The sequence below is a fragment of the Numida meleagris genome, chromosome 4, assembly GCF_002078875.1.
Source record: "Numida meleagris isolate 19003 breed g44 Domestic line chromosome 4, NumMel1.0, whole genome shotgun sequence".
Lineage (NCBI taxonomy): Eukaryota > Metazoa > Chordata > Aves > Galliformes > Numididae > Numida > Numida meleagris.
The window spans coordinates 10810877-10827530 of NC_034412.1; the positions used below are offsets into that span (position 1 = coordinate 10810877).

The 16654-nt window shown below is 46.1% G+C and overlaps 1 protein-coding gene across 3 annotated transcripts in view; it reads right to left on the reverse strand.

Moving 5' to 3' along the window:
• The window catches only part of FGF12 (fibroblast growth factor 12), a 192622-nt gene that overhangs the window by 64223 nt on the left and 111745 nt on the right, over positions 1-16654 (reverse strand). For 2 of the 3 annotated variants that reach the window (XM_021394907.1, XM_021394906.1), the window contains one exon: positions 3488-3598. In XM_021394907.1, coding sequence (XP_021250582.1) covers positions 3488-3598 — 111 coding nt within the window. Of the gene's footprint in view, positions 1-3487; positions 3599-8015; positions 15519-16654 lie in introns of those variants that run through there. The other variant, XM_021394908.1, reaches the window with a different exon arrangement.

Consider the following 16654-nt stretch of genomic DNA (forward strand, 5'->3'; position numbering starts at 1 on the left):
AGAGTTATACATGACAATGCTTATTGATTATAGCACTTTTATCACACTCCACTGCTAAACCTTTTGGCCATAAACATGTTGATCATGGCAGTTTATCAGACACATCACACTTTTTAAACACTTACTTGGCTATGGGTCTGAGCCAACTTATTTACAGAAAATTCTTCATATATCCCAGTAAAAGTAGGAAGAGAATCTGTCCTCTTGCTCATATTAAGATAGCATGCCTCTAGCTGCATGGTATAAGGAACAGATGTCCCAAGTGCTGTTTTGCGGGAAGCTGGCTGGATGCCCATTCAAATGCCATTAGAACTTGGCTTCTGGTTTTTTTTTTTCCCCTTTTCTTTAAGAGAGGAGGTGGAAAATAAATACCACCAGCCTCTCAAGAACACATAAAATGGGAACCAGAGAGATAATTCATTTTAAAATTGCTTAAATATTAGCAGTTCCTCTTATATAAATAATTGGATTTTTATTAGAACTTTTAATTGCGTCAGATGTATCTAAGGGACATGTCGCGTCTCATTTGAAATGTTTATTTTGCCAGAGTAAACCAACCTAGTGCATTCCGTAAAAAATTAAGCTTCCTTTCATAATGATAATTCAAATAATTAGTGTGTGGATACAGCACACAGAGTCAATGTATGGAACACGGCATTCAGTGGGCATTTAATTGTGTGGAGATGACTTCAGAACAGAGACTACGTGGTGGCAAGGACCTGCTGCGAGCATCAAGAGCATCCTTCTCTGACAGTGGATGCGAGTTAACCAACACCTCTCCAGGGACAGGAAAATATCATTTATCTATTTTTGATGAGTTTAGCACAGAAATACAGTGCAGGCTTCTGAATAGCTGGCCAGGAATGTTCTGGATAAATATTTTAAAACAGAAAATACCAGTGAAGCAAGTCTGCAGCTGTTCACTTAGTTGAGTACAGTCTTATGTTTCTTTTTTCCTGGTCAAAATTCAACAGATCTAAAGGAATAGAAACAAAAAACATGTGTGCTTTATTTCTTGTTATTTCCAAAGTGAAAAATACGATTTTGCCTTGAAGCTATAACCGGAAGCTTCACATTATATAAATCATTGACTTAAACTGAAGATTTATAAAGGAGAGTGAACAGCCAAAAGTTAAATAGAACTGAATAAAGCATATTCTTATTCCCATTTCCAGGAGCCAAATACTATCAGATTGGGTGCTTTCTCTTCTGATACCCCCTAAAGTCAGGGCACAGGGGATTGTTTGACCTCTGTATTCTGCCAAAGACTTCAGATGCCACTTTATTCACCAAATCTTCCAGCACAGCCCATGACTTTAAGCAATGGGCTTGGCACATTCCAGCTATGGGTGTCCTGTGCCACCAGGCTGCCAAGGTAGGGCTGTCATCTCACCAGGAAGACTGACGATCTAGAAGTGCCCTTCAGCCCATCTATTTCCAATTAAGAAGACAGAATGGAAGTGGCTCCCAAGTACTTAGCGTCTTGCAAATCTGATCTCTGACATTTCTGACATAAATAAGAACGGTTTGGGTGATGTGGGGCTAACCTCAGTCACAGAGACACAGGAGGTTGCTCTTGTGCCCACTGAGGTGGGGCCAGAAGCAGCTCCCCTCATCTCCTCTGCCAGTCTGAAATATTGCAGAACTCTCCTTACACTTCCTTTTTCTCTGCTGTTTACCCAAATTCATCTCTGCTTCTATTTAAGCCCATTACTTTGTTGTTCAGTCCTCACTGATAGAGGAGGGTAATGAATCCCTGCCATTCCTAGCAGCTCTTCACATGTCAAATGACAAATAGGCCTCCAATGGGATTTTCTGCAGATTGAGAACATCCTATGTCTTCTGCCTTTGAAAAAAAAAAAAAAAAAAAGCAGCTAATACCACCCAGCACTGGCTCATTACTCACCCACTAAACTCATCATGTGCTGGTGTCTGCCTGAGAAAACCCAAGGCCAGGCTTGTAGGAAGGCTCAGGCCTCCACAGAGTAAGAAGTGTGCACAAGTGTGGGGGGGTTGACCACAGGTTCTTTATCTCCCCCATAAATTAGAGTTTTGTCATCATTAATTTGTGGCGTTTCATTTGTTAAATGCAAGCACGTGAGGCAGAACTAAAACCTGATACTCACAGGATGCTCCAGACCAGGTTTCTGGTTTCTCTTGTCTCATTTCTCAACAGCTCCGCCAGCCTCTCCTAGTTTCACTTGCCACCCTCACAGAGCCCCTCTCTTGCACACTGCCCTGTCCCCAAGCCAGATGCCAGAGACAGAACAGCCCTACACTATGGCACCCTACACTCCAGCTCCCTGGGGCTGGGGCAAGCACCACAGACATAGGGCTGCACCCATCTCACCCCCCTCTCGCAGTGCACCCTTATGGGTGAAAGCCAACACCATGTACATGCAGAGCAATGCTGCTAACATCCCCCACCTGCAGCCCAGACCCCACCTTACTGAAAGAGTTACACCTTCAATCCAGCTAGGAGCTTCTGTAAGTTAGAAAAACATGATTTGTCTCCCAGTTAAGTAGGTTCTTCCTTCTACAAAAGACATTAAGTTTTCTTCCATCAGTCCAACTACACACACACCAATTTTTGTTCATCTCTAGGAGTGACTGGGAAAGATATCATGTGCAGTGGCACATGGAACTTCAGCCCAACACGGACTGATCCAAATAATGACTTGAATCCTACTCTGTTGATACAATTTGTGGCTCCAAGGATCTGAGCTTATTACTACCCCCTCAGAACAGTCCTTCGTATGCCTGTGAAAAGAAGAGGTATCACAGAAGACACCTTGCATCTTTTTTAATATTCGAAGGAGCTTTGGTACTGAGAAAAACACCTCTTTTGACAAAGGGATCTGGGCTACTGGTTGGTTTAAAACATTATGACTCCTGCACGTGAGCATCATTTTTAAACGTATGTGGCTCTGCTGCACTTTGCTAACCTTTAATGTACAGTATGAATCTAACCCCTTCGAACAGGGTTTTGGAAGCAGACCTCATTTGGAAAGGACATTCAATAACCTCAGCCTTGAGACTAGCCTCAAAACCACGAGACTTTGATGAACAGCTGGATTTCTCCAGCCTGGAAATTCCTGATGCTTGCTGAATTTTTCAGGATAAAATAGTGAAAGCAATTATCTCCTCTTCTCCTTGGAAAGAGAATTCCCTGTATCCTTCACCCATGTGGCATGTGTATAAATATAATCTCCTTTCTCTTCTGGCAGTAGTTCAAATCATGGGTTTTATTCTCCACCCCACCCAGATGGCAGTTACAGAATTGGGGCGGGAGGGAACAAGATTGGAGAGGAAACATATGAAATTATGCAGGCAAGATTTAAAGGGGAAGTATGGATAGAAAAAATACGCAGAAAACAGCTGGCTTCTTCCTAATTTGATCTTTTCGAAAACGAAGCTTCACAAGCAAGACCCACTAGGTGATGCATTTGATTGTAATTGGGTTGCAAAACAGGCTAATTTTTCTTACTGTAGTCGCTGTTTTCGTCCTTGGTCCCATCAATTGTACCATCTGGGTGCATCTGCAGGAAGTATTCCTGCTGGCTGAATAACCTTGTCACAATTCCCTTCAGCTGGGGTTCTGCAAAAGAAAAAAATATAAATATAATTTAAAAAAATCATCATCAGATGTACCAAAAACATAGCAAGAGACCCAATTTGCATGGCCCCCATTAAGCCCTGAGTAAATAAAGTAGTGTTTGGAAGTAAGACAGCTTTCTGCGATTGCTTTCAAGAGAGGTTGTAAAATATTCATATATACACAGACACAGGCAAATAAAATGGAGATCAGATGAGCAGGTAAAATGCAAGGCATAGTTGGTACAGCATAAAGTAACAGATTTATGCAACACCGCTTCGGTGAAAGTTACCTACCAAATGAAAGTCTTTAGACAGCTTATGTATTCTGAATATGCCTCTCGTTTAGAAGCAAATTTGCTGGCAGTGTAGCAAGGAATGTGCTTATTGTTTCTTATTCTGCTTGTGAAGGCAACTAGCTCAGTTTCTATGTTTGATCCACTATCGCGTTGCTCCAGTTTTATGTCACTGAAAATCTGTTTAAATTGATGTTGTTATAGCAGTGTAAAACTATAGTCACTGAGCACTGAATCAGGCTGCGTGAGTCCAACTGTGTGGGATTTGGGGAGCAAAATTCCTAAAAGGAACAGATGCAAGACACCTCCAAAAATGACCTCTGAAGCATTTATGGGCACCTGAAACGCCTCTGTTTTCAAATCCCGTATGTTCCTGCCTCCCAAAAACATGAGCCACATACTCTGGTAGATGAGAATCACTCTGTCATTAGCAGGATCTACCAGTCAATAATTCAGGATAAATTCACTTTGATCACAAGTGTGTTACAGGTGTTGCTTCTTAAAGCCAACCAGGCAGCCCCACCAGCTGGGTTGCAGAGATTTCCTTGTGCAGCAGATCATAGTTCTCTCTGACCACCCTCCGAAAGTTTTGAGGGAGCAGTAATGAGCTCTTACTAAGAGGAAGAAAACTCAGCGCAGCATACCAAGACATAGTCAACTGCCCATCCGTCAAGCCTCTGGTGAGGCTGTTCAATAAGCCATGGTCACTGCATACACCTGGTCACATTGTGCATTAACTGGCCCCATCAGGATTCCCCATCCCTCACATTCCTGCACTGACTTCTGGGCGAGGACAGGGCTCCCCAGCCCAGACTTCCTCCAGCCAAATCCCAAATGGATGGCTGTAAAGGGTTGCAGCTTCAGGGACCTCTCCACCAGCCCCAGGAGAATCAGCTCCTATTTTGCATCTACAGAAGCATGTGCTTGCCATGAATAAATCAGTGCCAGCTGGTTTCGATGCTGCCTTAAAAAGTGATTTCATAGCAACCCAAATGGTATAGGCTGCAGGCAGGCATTTTCCCAGCAAGATTCACAGCTCTGGGACAATAAGTACACTCAAACTGGCCATCTACTAGGAGCTCACGTCAATCGAGGCAAAATATGCCCATTTGAAAGTAAGCATTTTGCTTTGTTCGTTCCAAAATGCAAGATCTGTTTTGTTGGATGCGGGAACTTGATTCAAGAAGGAGGGGAATGCAAAGCTGTATTCTCAGGCACAGCTGAACACTCCATCCTCCTCCAATGTGTCCCTTTTCTCCCTTTTATCTAATACCACAATAGTAAAGGCGCTAATAGGCATTCTCCGATAGGAGACCTATACTTAAGTCCCTGAATGAGTCTCAGCCTCATTTTTACTCTCTCATTAAATTTTCATGTTTAAGTACTTTGCACAAAGTGGAAGAGCTCCCAGCAGGACACACTTAGAGATGCTCCTGCAGCCTGAAGCTCTCGGTGTGCTGGGGAAGGGGGAAGACCTTGTCTGAAATTCCCTGAAGGATAACAGGAGTGGAGATTGCAACAGCCCTGACCCTCTCTCTTTCTTTGGGAAGATGATTTAGCTACAAGACAGAAGGCCTTTGTCTTTCATGGTCCAAGCTATACTTGGATCATGCAAATAATTTTGGAAGGACATGCAAACCTCTCCCACTTACACTAAGCACCCTACTAAGTACAACACAGACCAAAGCTTCTCACTGTTAGTAGCATCCCATCACCTTAAGAGTTTAATCATAACAGCACCAGGACCTCCCCTCATCCACGCTACAGGTGGAAACAGCCTTCCACTACAGCCCTATCTCCATAGGAAAACATAAGGGAAAGCCCCAGCACTCCCTCATTGCTGATGTGACAAACACACAGTCAGGTCTGACTCCAACAACTGTCCGCTTCATAAACCAGGGCTTTTCTGAGTCAGTGCCTGCCAAGGGACAGGCTGGAGGGAAAATCTTCTCTTCCATGCTCTTCTTTCTGTCCTAATCTGCTTCAGCTGAAGTTTGAGGCTCACTCCCAAGCTCACAGTAGAGCTCAAGGGGAGCAGAACAGCTGTAAGCCACGCACAAAACCAATGTGTTCCTCCTGTCCCTAATGCACTTTGACAGCAGTGGTGTTCCCATCTCTGCCCTGCACAGAGCCCTTTCTGCAGGAGCATCCCCACACTCTGGACTCATTTAGGAAGCCCAGCAGCATCAGCAAACAAAGCCTTTTCCAGACTCACAAAGTGAAGCCTGCTTCTAACAAGGACCAAGGACGCACCCATCTTTCTTCCCAAAGCTCAGCCCAGAGTTATTGCTTAAAGAGAGGCGTGCAATCACAGAGTAGCACTTTTCCTGCCAACCCAGAGGCACAACTCTGCACTTGGCTCTTACTGGACTCTTCACTTTCGTCATATCATATCTTGCATCACCACTTTCCAATTGCAGAGAACAGCAATTTTATCACTGTCTTCCAGCATTGCCACCCCTCGTGCTGCAGCAATCATGCTGAAAATCTCAGCGCTTCTTTGTTTGTTTTTAGAAACTAACACAACCAACAGCTGTCTTGGTCACTTAAGGATTGGGGGGGGGGGGCGGGGAGGGAACCATCCTGACAGGCCATAACAGAAAGCAGAAGGACAACAAAATGGACTGATGGACTGAAAATTTTCCACAGTTTAGCAGTTAGATACAGCATAGAGCAATTCTTCCTTGCAGACAATATTCCCAGTACGTCAGTAAACACTGGGAGGAAAAGAAAGCCCATAATCCTGAGACTTTTGTCCGAGTTCCCCCAGTAACACTGCCCCAAACTATAATCAATAGGAGACAGACAAGCCATGAAGAGTGGAGAAAAAAAATGCAGCACAGCCAAGTACAATCCCCTCCATTACCATTTTCTTTCTATAATTCACAGAATTCACCAGGAATCACTCAAATCTACTCTTTAACCTCACCACTGTATAGCTAAGGGGAACTCAGATCTCTGTGCCTTTAAAGGAGCAATACCTGCACAACGCATTTGGGATAAACCTACTTCTCCCACTCAGGCTCCTCCACACCCTCTTATTCTTTGCTGTAGCATCAGCTTTCTCCACAGAAATGGAACTAAACTAACACAGACAAGACTTCATCTGTAACTTAGTGGCTCCCTAAAGACAAAGACAAGCGTTTCAGAATGGATTTAAGGAAGAAGTTATGACTGCCTTGATCTCGAAGTACAGTCTGAACACAAGAGACTTCTGTGCAGCATCTATTCCCAACGCAGCCCCCAAGCTATTAAGATTCCCATGTGATATATCAAGGGATATTTTTGTTCTTATTTTATAAACCATTGTGCTTTAGGATGCTCACATAAGAGATCCTGCTCTGGTTGCTTACACACAGCTGTTCAGGGCAGGGGATGCCACAGGAAATGCAGCAGAGCCACTCCTTACACCAAGGCAGTGAGCTCCAGTCCTTCCAACGTGATGCTCCCTGAAGGTACAGGGGAAAACCACCCCCATGAAACACCCCCAGTGGGCATGGTCACAGAGCAGAACAGCCCAAGAATACCAGAGAGCAAGAGCTAAACCATAGCTTAGCCCCTCTCTGCACCATCTATCAGGCTGCTTTATTTCTTTCCTAGAGTGAAGACACAGCCTTCAGCTGCTGACCCTTCTTAGAGCAGTCCCCCAGTAACCAACTCATCAAACTTCCCAACAGGCATCCTGTTTGTTCTCCTCTCCACAGGGGAAGCTCAGCAGCTCGGCATGTCTTGCTTTTTGCTTCCTGATCTCTTTGATACAGCTGAGGCTAATCAGTAACAATTTGATTGCTGATCTCCTTGTTGCTATCTAAACAGTAGTGTGATGCTGGTGTTACTCTGTTCAGCTGTTCTGCTTCTGGGCCTTCAGGTCATCTCCATCCACCACAGGCTGCTATGCTTCCTGCCACTACATCATATAGTAACTATCATCAACTCATTAAGGTTGGAAAAGACCACTGAGATCATCCAGTCCAACCCCAGCTCATGCCCACTGACCATGTCCCTCAGTACCACATCTCCACAGCTCTTAAACACCTCCAGGAACGGTGACTCCACCACCTCCCCAAGCAGACTGTTCCATCCTCTGGGACATCCCAAAGAACATGATAGATGCAGGGCACTCACACATCTTTTGCTTGATCTCCTAGCATGCGCTCACAGGAGGACAGGGATCACACCCAAGTCAGCCCTTCAACAGCACCACGTTCCCTGCAGACACAGGCACTGCTGAAGGTATTCACTGTGTCCCACAGGGAAGTGTAGGAGCTCTGGTAGAGTCACTGGGAGAAAAGCTCTTCATTAGAAATATCACTGGCTCTTTAATTACCTCTTCTTTAATTTCTACTCTATATGTTCATATGACAAAGAAGTTGATGACAGTGCCTTCTAGTAAGACACAAACTCTACAGAACAACAGCGGGTGAAAAAGAAAGAAAATCTGCTCATGTCTTCTAATAGCCAGGGAGAGCTCAAAAGGAGCGTGATCTCTATCCAGAGAGATACTACTCCCTCAGCTGCTAACCCCTAAATGAGGGGTGAGGAGGGGTAGATCCAGGCTCTATCCCTTCTGGTCACTCAGGTGCATTGCTTGCACCTGAGCTCCCTGGGTTAGTCATACCTTCTCACCTGGTGCTCAACCATTGGTTCAGGCTGCAACTTGGCAATTCCACTGCAAAGTTGAACATGGAACTCACCTCATAACTGCAAAATGGAAAGTGCACAAGCAAGATAATTCCTCTTAACTTGGAGAGAAGCTGTAGGGTTATGCACCCAATGCAGCATTCAGCAAAGCCCTGCTGAAAGCATGGTGTTGCTTACTGTTATCAGCAAAGAGCAGTACAAACGTGATCTGGGCTTATGCCACAGCATGAACGCCGAGAACCTTAAACCTTACAACCTCCATCATGCACTGCAGTGTGGCTCAAAACAATCTGGTCCCTGAGCTGTGAAGAATCATGGAATAGGACACAACTCTGATTTCCAGCTGAGCCACCTTTTAGAGGGCAGTTTGCATCGCCCCACTTCGTTCAATTCACAGAGCACCTCTCCTCACTATGATGTGTCTGAGGCTTTGGACTGGGAGACCTGAAGGAACTCAACCAGACACTATTCACAGGAGTAACCTTAACCTCAGCTCACTGAGCTAACGGGAGGATCTCAACAGGGCTGGGTTTCAGCAGCCTCTTGGAAAGAGGAAGGGCTTAGTGACCTGCAGCCACTGGCTCCAGCGGCTCCTGCAATCCACAGCAATACTCTTGCTGACAGGCAAGCCTAGTCTGGAGGGTACTGGTGCAGAACAGCTTCTGAATTCACTCTGTGTTGGATGTCAGAGGTCCTCCGTGCTGGTTATGGCTTCAAATGAAGCTCTTGGGTTACTGTTCTCCACACAATAGGCTGCCAAGCAGCAGAAGACTCCTCTTGCTCTACCAGCTAGCAGCCATTTTACATCCAGCAACCTGCAGCCAGGCAGCAGGAAGGTACCACTGAATAATTCTGTCAGGAGACGTGTCTGTTCGTTTGCTGTAGCGGGACATGCTCTGACTCAACACCTCCACCTGCTCTCAGCACAGTAAGTTTGTCTGGGACCCTGAACCAGCCCGGCCAGCACCCGCAGCACTGCAAAGCACATTGAGCTGGTGAAGGAGAAAGAACCTCCAGTGCTGGGCTGATCCCAGCTGGGTGCGCTGCTGTCTGCCCTCTGTGCGTGTGCAACACTTCTGTTGAGGATGTGACTGCAAACAGGGCACCTATAACGCAGCTCAGGAGCACATTTCACCTAAATGTTTTTTGAACATTTGTTTTTTGCAATTAAGCACTTGAGCCTGGAACTTACACATCCCATTATTCTCATTTTCCCCCCATTCGGGCTGAGGCTGTCACACTGGGAAGCTGATTTATGACTCACCCAACCGCACTCAAATCCACAGCAAACCCAGCACTCAAGTCAGGGTATAAACCGCTCCTAATTTACTGAGATCAACTCCGCAGGTACAGTGCCACCACAGAAACTGCAGCTCCTCTCCCCTGAAAAGGACAGGTTCCAGAACACCCAGTAAGCCAACTACTGCAAACACGCTGACAGAGATGAACACCAAAATCTCCCTTTGGAAGCAGGGTTAATGAAGGCTCACACTAACTCAGCACACAAATGCACCAGCAAGCTCCATGCAGATTACTATGGTGACAGGCGTCAGCATGGAGCTTGGGGAGGAAAAGATGAAAAGCTGCAGGAGAAAAATGTGCTTTATTTTGCTCCCACCCAGAAGCTGCTAAGTTCTCTTGGGTGTTTGGAGTTAAAATGAAGTAAGTGATTGTCTCCAATTAAACACATCACTGTCGGTTTAAGTTCTGTATCTCAGCTCATGACGATGATTCACTGAAGCCACCCAAACGGGGAAGCAACGAGGACATTTCCCAGCCCCATAAAGTGTTTTCCCATAGCAAAAAATGGCAGCAAAACGATTGTGACCAGAAGGACGTGCTCCATCGCAAGCAGCTGGCCTGGGGGATTGGGTGGTGATGGAGAGGTGTAAACAGAGCAACCGAACAATGCTAAGGAATCTTTCCTGATGGGCAAACTGCCCCTAGAATCACCAGGCAGTTGATCCCAGCCGCTCTCCCAGGGATGCAGAACAAAGGCCGTGCCCAGCTCCAGTCTGCCATGATTACTAGGTTTGCGGCACCCTCCAATTATGGGGAATTTATTTTGAGAAGAAAATGACTTCGGGACAATAGGGCTGCATGACACGCTTGTGCATTTACTCATCTCAAGTGCAAATCTCCACCCAGGGCTAATAACTACCGAGAGACAACTGGTGTTTTCAGGGTGCATTACGTGAAATAACAGGCTGTGCTGACAGGGATGGCCTCTGCATTTGAAGGACAAGCTTCCGAAAATGACATTTCCCTAACTCAGAGGGATGATGGGCTCGAGCCACTGACAGCACCCATCAAAGCAATCACCTCCTGTCACTGCCAGTGAGTCACCAGAGCAGAATGGCACCTTGTAGGCAAAAAGAGCATCCAGAGAAGTGATTTCCTCTCCTGTGCTCATGTCTGCAAGGAGAAACAGCAATCAACCCTCCAGCACCGCTGCCTCCTGCCCACACCCCTGTACCAAGCAGCAGACACGTACAAACCTCTGCATGATGCCTGCTTTGCTGTACAAAGCTGAGACCCTCCAGGGAAGCCTACTGCTCATTTGTAGAGTAGGTGGAAAGGATGTGTTTGCACTTTCTGCCATTCACAGAGGAGCTCCCGCATCTGGGAAATCAGTTTTGCAGGGATATTAATACAAGCATGAGATAAGGGGCAGAGAAAGGAGCCACCCACATAAAGCACTGGAAAAGAGGGGTACAGCCACGAGGGCACTGCTGCATGCCTCTCCCAGACCACTCTCTTCTTGGGGGCCCCAGGGAGCTGTCACCCTACAGCCCACCCAGTCCCCAAGGTCCTGACCCCATACAACAGCCACCTCAGGTCTGGGACTCCAAGAAGTCCAAAGTCCTGCATCACTTTTCCTAGAAGGCAAATGCCAATCCAGCATACAGGACACACAAGCTGCCCACTCCAGGCAGCTTCAGACACAATTTAGAGAAGGATAGCACAACCATTCCCAATGCTGTAGGGCCAGAAGTGGTCTCCAAAGAGCATCACTGCTGAAAGAAGAGGGATGACAAGAGAAAGAGGGCTGACAGACCAACTGCCACCAGCTATTGGCATGGAGCTGCTGATTACCTCCAGGTGAAATTAGCCAGCTGAATATTTTAATTGCCCAGTAACTCAGAGTGGGAGCAGCCAAAGCTATCCACAAACTCCATCTCATTACTGGGGGGAAAAAAAAGAGATCAGAAATGGGTTGACTTCTTTATTTTTTTCTTTTGAGATGTTTTCTTTGGAAATGTAATGGAACAACCAAAAAGGATTTTAAAAGAGTCGGAGATGAAAGCTGAAGTTTCACCAGATTGGAATCCTCTCCTCCCCACAAACTTCTTTTATTTGACTAGAGAGATAAAAAACAATTCTTCTTACAGCCATGCTGCCAGGATTGTTTTCACTCCCCCAGGACGTGGTTGTTGCTCTGCTGATCACTGTGTTTCGGCAGCAGTCAAGCTCTCACAGCATCTCCCCTTAAAGAGCAATCTTCTACACCTGTACTGACTCCAGCACTGACAAGAAAACCAAAGCCTGACAAGGAACTGAAAGCATCAAGGAGAGATGTAGGGCTGTTCCCCATTTAATGCAGCTGAGCCTTTTCAAGTGAAGAATTTCAGAAAAATGAGAATTTTAATGGAAAAGAAGTTGTAGCTAAAGCTCCTAAGCTGTCATTTCCCAGCACAGTCACTGCTTTGGCTACTAAGGTTAGGGCAGGCTCGTAAGCATGGGCAGCAGAGCACACAAGATATATTATTTATTTCGAGGAACACCCTGCAATTACTCCTGACGTATTGTGTAATTAGCCAAAATTACAGCAACATTCACCCAGAGCGAAACAGAAGATAGCATAAATATTATGTGTGAGCCCACAATCACTGAGTGCATTTCATTTGGGTGTAAACGTGACTCCATGAAGACGCCATGCAAGCAGCTTCTCCCTGGGCTGGGATCAGTCCCCCAGGAGGGCTGCTGCAAAGCAGAAACATAGGGAGCAAAATTCATGCATGAGTATTTAGCAAATGGATGTCCCCCAGCCTGCAGAGCTCCGTGGCTGAGGGAAGACTGAGCCAAGCATGCACACCTTGCAGAGACAGGGACAGAGCAGAGCCATCCCTGCTGCTCATGCCTATCAATACAGCATCCACCATGTACCACCTCAGCATTTCCCCAAAGGGATGAGAGGTGTTACACTTCTTTACTTAATAGGTAATGAGCCTGAAACATGGAAAAAATCAAAGCTAGAATCAGACATATCACGTTCTGAGATTTGTCTTGCTCACTGCACTAACACAGCTTAAGCCTTCTCAGAGCAGTTTCTGAGCATTTTTGGACCCAAAATTAGCACATTACTAAATTTCAACAAATATTGCACAACATCTAAATATGCATACAGAGAATGTGATGCTTGTGACGCTCTGGTCTGAAACAAGATTACACTTCAAAGAGCAAGATCATGCTAAAAACAGTCAAAGCCTGACATGTGGTTCCAATTCTTCTTTCTTTCCTTCTGCTTTGTGAAAATACACTTCATCTGCCTGCAGAACAATTTACATTTTGCACTGGAGCTGAAAGATTCCTTCAACCTAATGAAAATGCTCACGGCGTGAGAAAGCCATGAACCACCTCCCTCCATCTAAGGTTCCCCATGGTGGATGACCCTAAGATCCCCAATGGGAAGAGCAGGTTCACCCCTGCCTGCTCTGCTGTCATCTCAGGAATGAGATTCACTGTAGAATCATTTGAATTGGAAGGGTCCTTTTAAGGCCATCTGGCCCAACTCCTTGAAATGAACAGAGACACCTACAGCTCCATCAGGTGCTCAGAGTCCCGTCCAGCCTGACCTTGGGTGTCTTCAGGGACAGGGCACCCACTACCTCTCTGGGCAACCTGTTACAGTGCCTCACCATCCTTATTGCTAAAAACTTCTCCCTTATATCCAATATAAATCTCCTCCCTTTTAGTTTGAAACCATTTCCCCTTGTCCTGTCACAACAGACTCTGCTAAAGAGTCTGTCCCCTTCTTTCTTACAGCTCTCTCTGGGTACTGAGAGGCCGCTCTCAGGTCTCACCACAGCGTTCTCTTCTCCAGGCTCTCTCAGCCTGTCTGGCAGGCAGACACTGTCCTAAAGAGCGTACAGTCACACTGGAAAAGCACTGGTGGCTGTATCACAAGCTCTGCCAGCCCTTTTAGCCACTGTCACAGACAATCCCTAGTAGAGCGTGATGTCAGCCCCTGAGGGATGCATGCACGAATGGCTGAAGATCGATAACTGAGCTGCGAGGTGCACGCAGACAGCAATTAAACCCAGATCTGGTTACAGGACCCGTGCCAGGGAAAGGACTGGCCCAGGATGAGGTGGATGGTCCAACGTGCGTGCTGCTCACATCTCCTGCGGGCTCTGGAGTCCCTGGGAGCCAGCACCACTTTGCCTTCTTGCTCATTTCTCCATTTTTCAATTTTCTGGAAGATGCAGATTGGCTCTTTGCAGCCTGGCTTCACTTGCAGCAATCCCATACAGCTTGACCTTTTGCAGTTTTGCTTTGGGGAACGAAGGCAACGCATTTATTTGGCAGTTCTGGCCACAGGGGTGGCAATTGCTAAGCAAAGAAACCATGCGTGCAGCCAGAAGGGGAGGGGCAGCAAACGATGCTGTTCTAGATAAATACCAATTAAGTGAGCTTGTTCTATTAACGCCGAGACCTGGCTCTGTTCTTCCTTCATTTCACTCTGAAACACTTAAAGATTGCAAGTTTTCTTTTCTTAAAAAAAGGAACGTTGATCCCAACTCCTCTCGAAGCACAAATCCTCCTTTAAAAACAACGGATTCCAGGAATCCCCACCAGCGTCATTCACTGGGTGAGGGGAACAAAGTGCATCTGCAACTTGCAACCCAGATGCAAAGCACAACCAGCCTCCAGAAAAGCTGAGTTATCACAGGGTGATATTTCAGGGTTCTGCTACACGCCAGCACCCAGCGAAAGGAAAGCAATAGATGCAGCAGTTTGCTTTATGCTCAGGAAGGATACAAAGAGTTCTGTTAGCTGGGCGATGGAGACAAACCACGCGCTACATTAGGGAGCGTAGCGATACAGTTTCCTGACAGGCTGCAGTGCGTGAAGCCCAGGTAAGGAGCTGAGGTACAACAACGCAGACATGGTGGCAATGCTACCCCAGAGCTGGAGGAGTGCAAACAGCCATCCAGTTAGCAGGGCATGGAGATGTAAGGCCTGGCTCTTTGGGGCTGCCTACCCAAACTGTTCGCTTCTACCCCCTTGGCCACTTTCCCCTGCCAAGCCGAGCTGCTTGCAAATGTGAAAGGGGTGCCAACCCCTGACACGTTTTGCTTGTTAAAATCATTGCTTTCAGTTTAATAACAACAAATCACTGCTTGGCTTCATCTGTGCAGGAGTAAAAAGAAATCCCAGAAATAACATGCACACCATCATCAGAGGGACACAATGAAACGGACCAAATGCCAGAGGGATGGAACAAATACAGTTCCTGGTGTGCACGTTTTGGGAGGGAAAAGGAGGAAAGCAGATATGCCTGAGTGAGTTAGCACTTGCTCCTCAACACAGTGAGACTCATCACCACGTATGTGTCTTGCAGGAGTGAGATTCCTCCTGCCCGTCCAGCTCCTGTGGCAGCTCTGCTCTCCTCGTTGCCCAAGACTGGCTCTTGAGTTTTTTTGTAATAGATCTCTTACCTATAAAATAGATAATCATATAAAATATGCAGCATCTGCTCTGCTGAAATTATTCTAACTTCGTGCTGAATTCAGCAAAGCAAGGAAGGAAGGACAGCAGGAAACAAAGAAAGAAGGAAGGAAGAAAGGAGGAAAATCTTGCCTTCATTTCTGGAATACAAGTTTTCTTTTATTATTTCACAACAGCATTTTGTTTAGAAGCATATCTTAAAGTTAAAACAATAAATACACATGAAATTGAACTATTTTTCTCAAAACAACAACAACAACAACAACATATAAGTCATAGAATCATAAAATCGTAGAATTAGCTAGGTTGGAAAAGACCTACAAGATCATCCAGTCCAACCATCCACCTACCACCAGTAACCCCACTAAACCATGTCTCTCAACGCTATATCTAAATGTTTATTGAACACAAGTCAATGATAAACTGATTTATATGAATCTTTTATTCTATGGGGAGCAAAAATAATCCCTCATGGACCTCTTTTCCCCTGACTTCCATTTGGCTGTTGATGGAGGAATCACTCATTTGCACTGCTCTAATGATGAACTTCCTCCGCCAGCGAGCAGTGTTTACTGCTCCCTCAAGCATAGCTCCCACTGAGGCCATGGGGAGAAAAGACACTCATCCTTCTGGTTGCCTGGATGATTTCTATCTATTTTCTTGGCATGGACTACACCCAGCCCGGCAGCAGCATGGACTGCATACTGACTGATGTGCTTGCCTGCAGCCCGTGCTGCAAAGCGGGTTGCAGCTGAATTTTCCGTGCTCTGGAGCAACCCAGCAGCCTGCAGTTCTTCAAGAGTCCCCACCTTTGGAAGCCACAAATGTGTGCAATACCACCCTCAGGGCTCAACTTGATAAAACAAAACCTATTTGCTGAGCTGTCTCGAGCAGAAGAGAACTTTTCACCACTCCTGTGCCAACTGGCACGTGTGCCTTCACCCTACACTTGTAGGGCTCTTTCCAGCAAGGCAACGTCATTGCCTCCAAACACACCTTATCTCTAGCACAAGTTGATGGGGGACAGCACCAAAACCTACAGAGTAGGAGTGCAATGCCCCCCCCCACCCAGCTGGATGCATGCAGACATATACGCACACAAACTGCTTGGAGAAGCACTGAGACCCACTCCGTGCTCTGGGACACCACAGTGGCCAAATTCCACAGCTTGGTCGGGAACCGTGGCTCTGCTGAGAGCAATGACTATAAAAGTGAGCAAGAACTATGACAAATTGAATGGAGAACTAAAATGGTGTTTTTTCCATGAGCTTCAATCATCGCTTTCACTTCATACGAAATCAGAATGGATTTAACTCCAATATTTAAAGGGAGGTTATAAACGGGAAGGAAATCAACTTTTTACAAGGGTTGATAGTGATAGGACAAAGGGG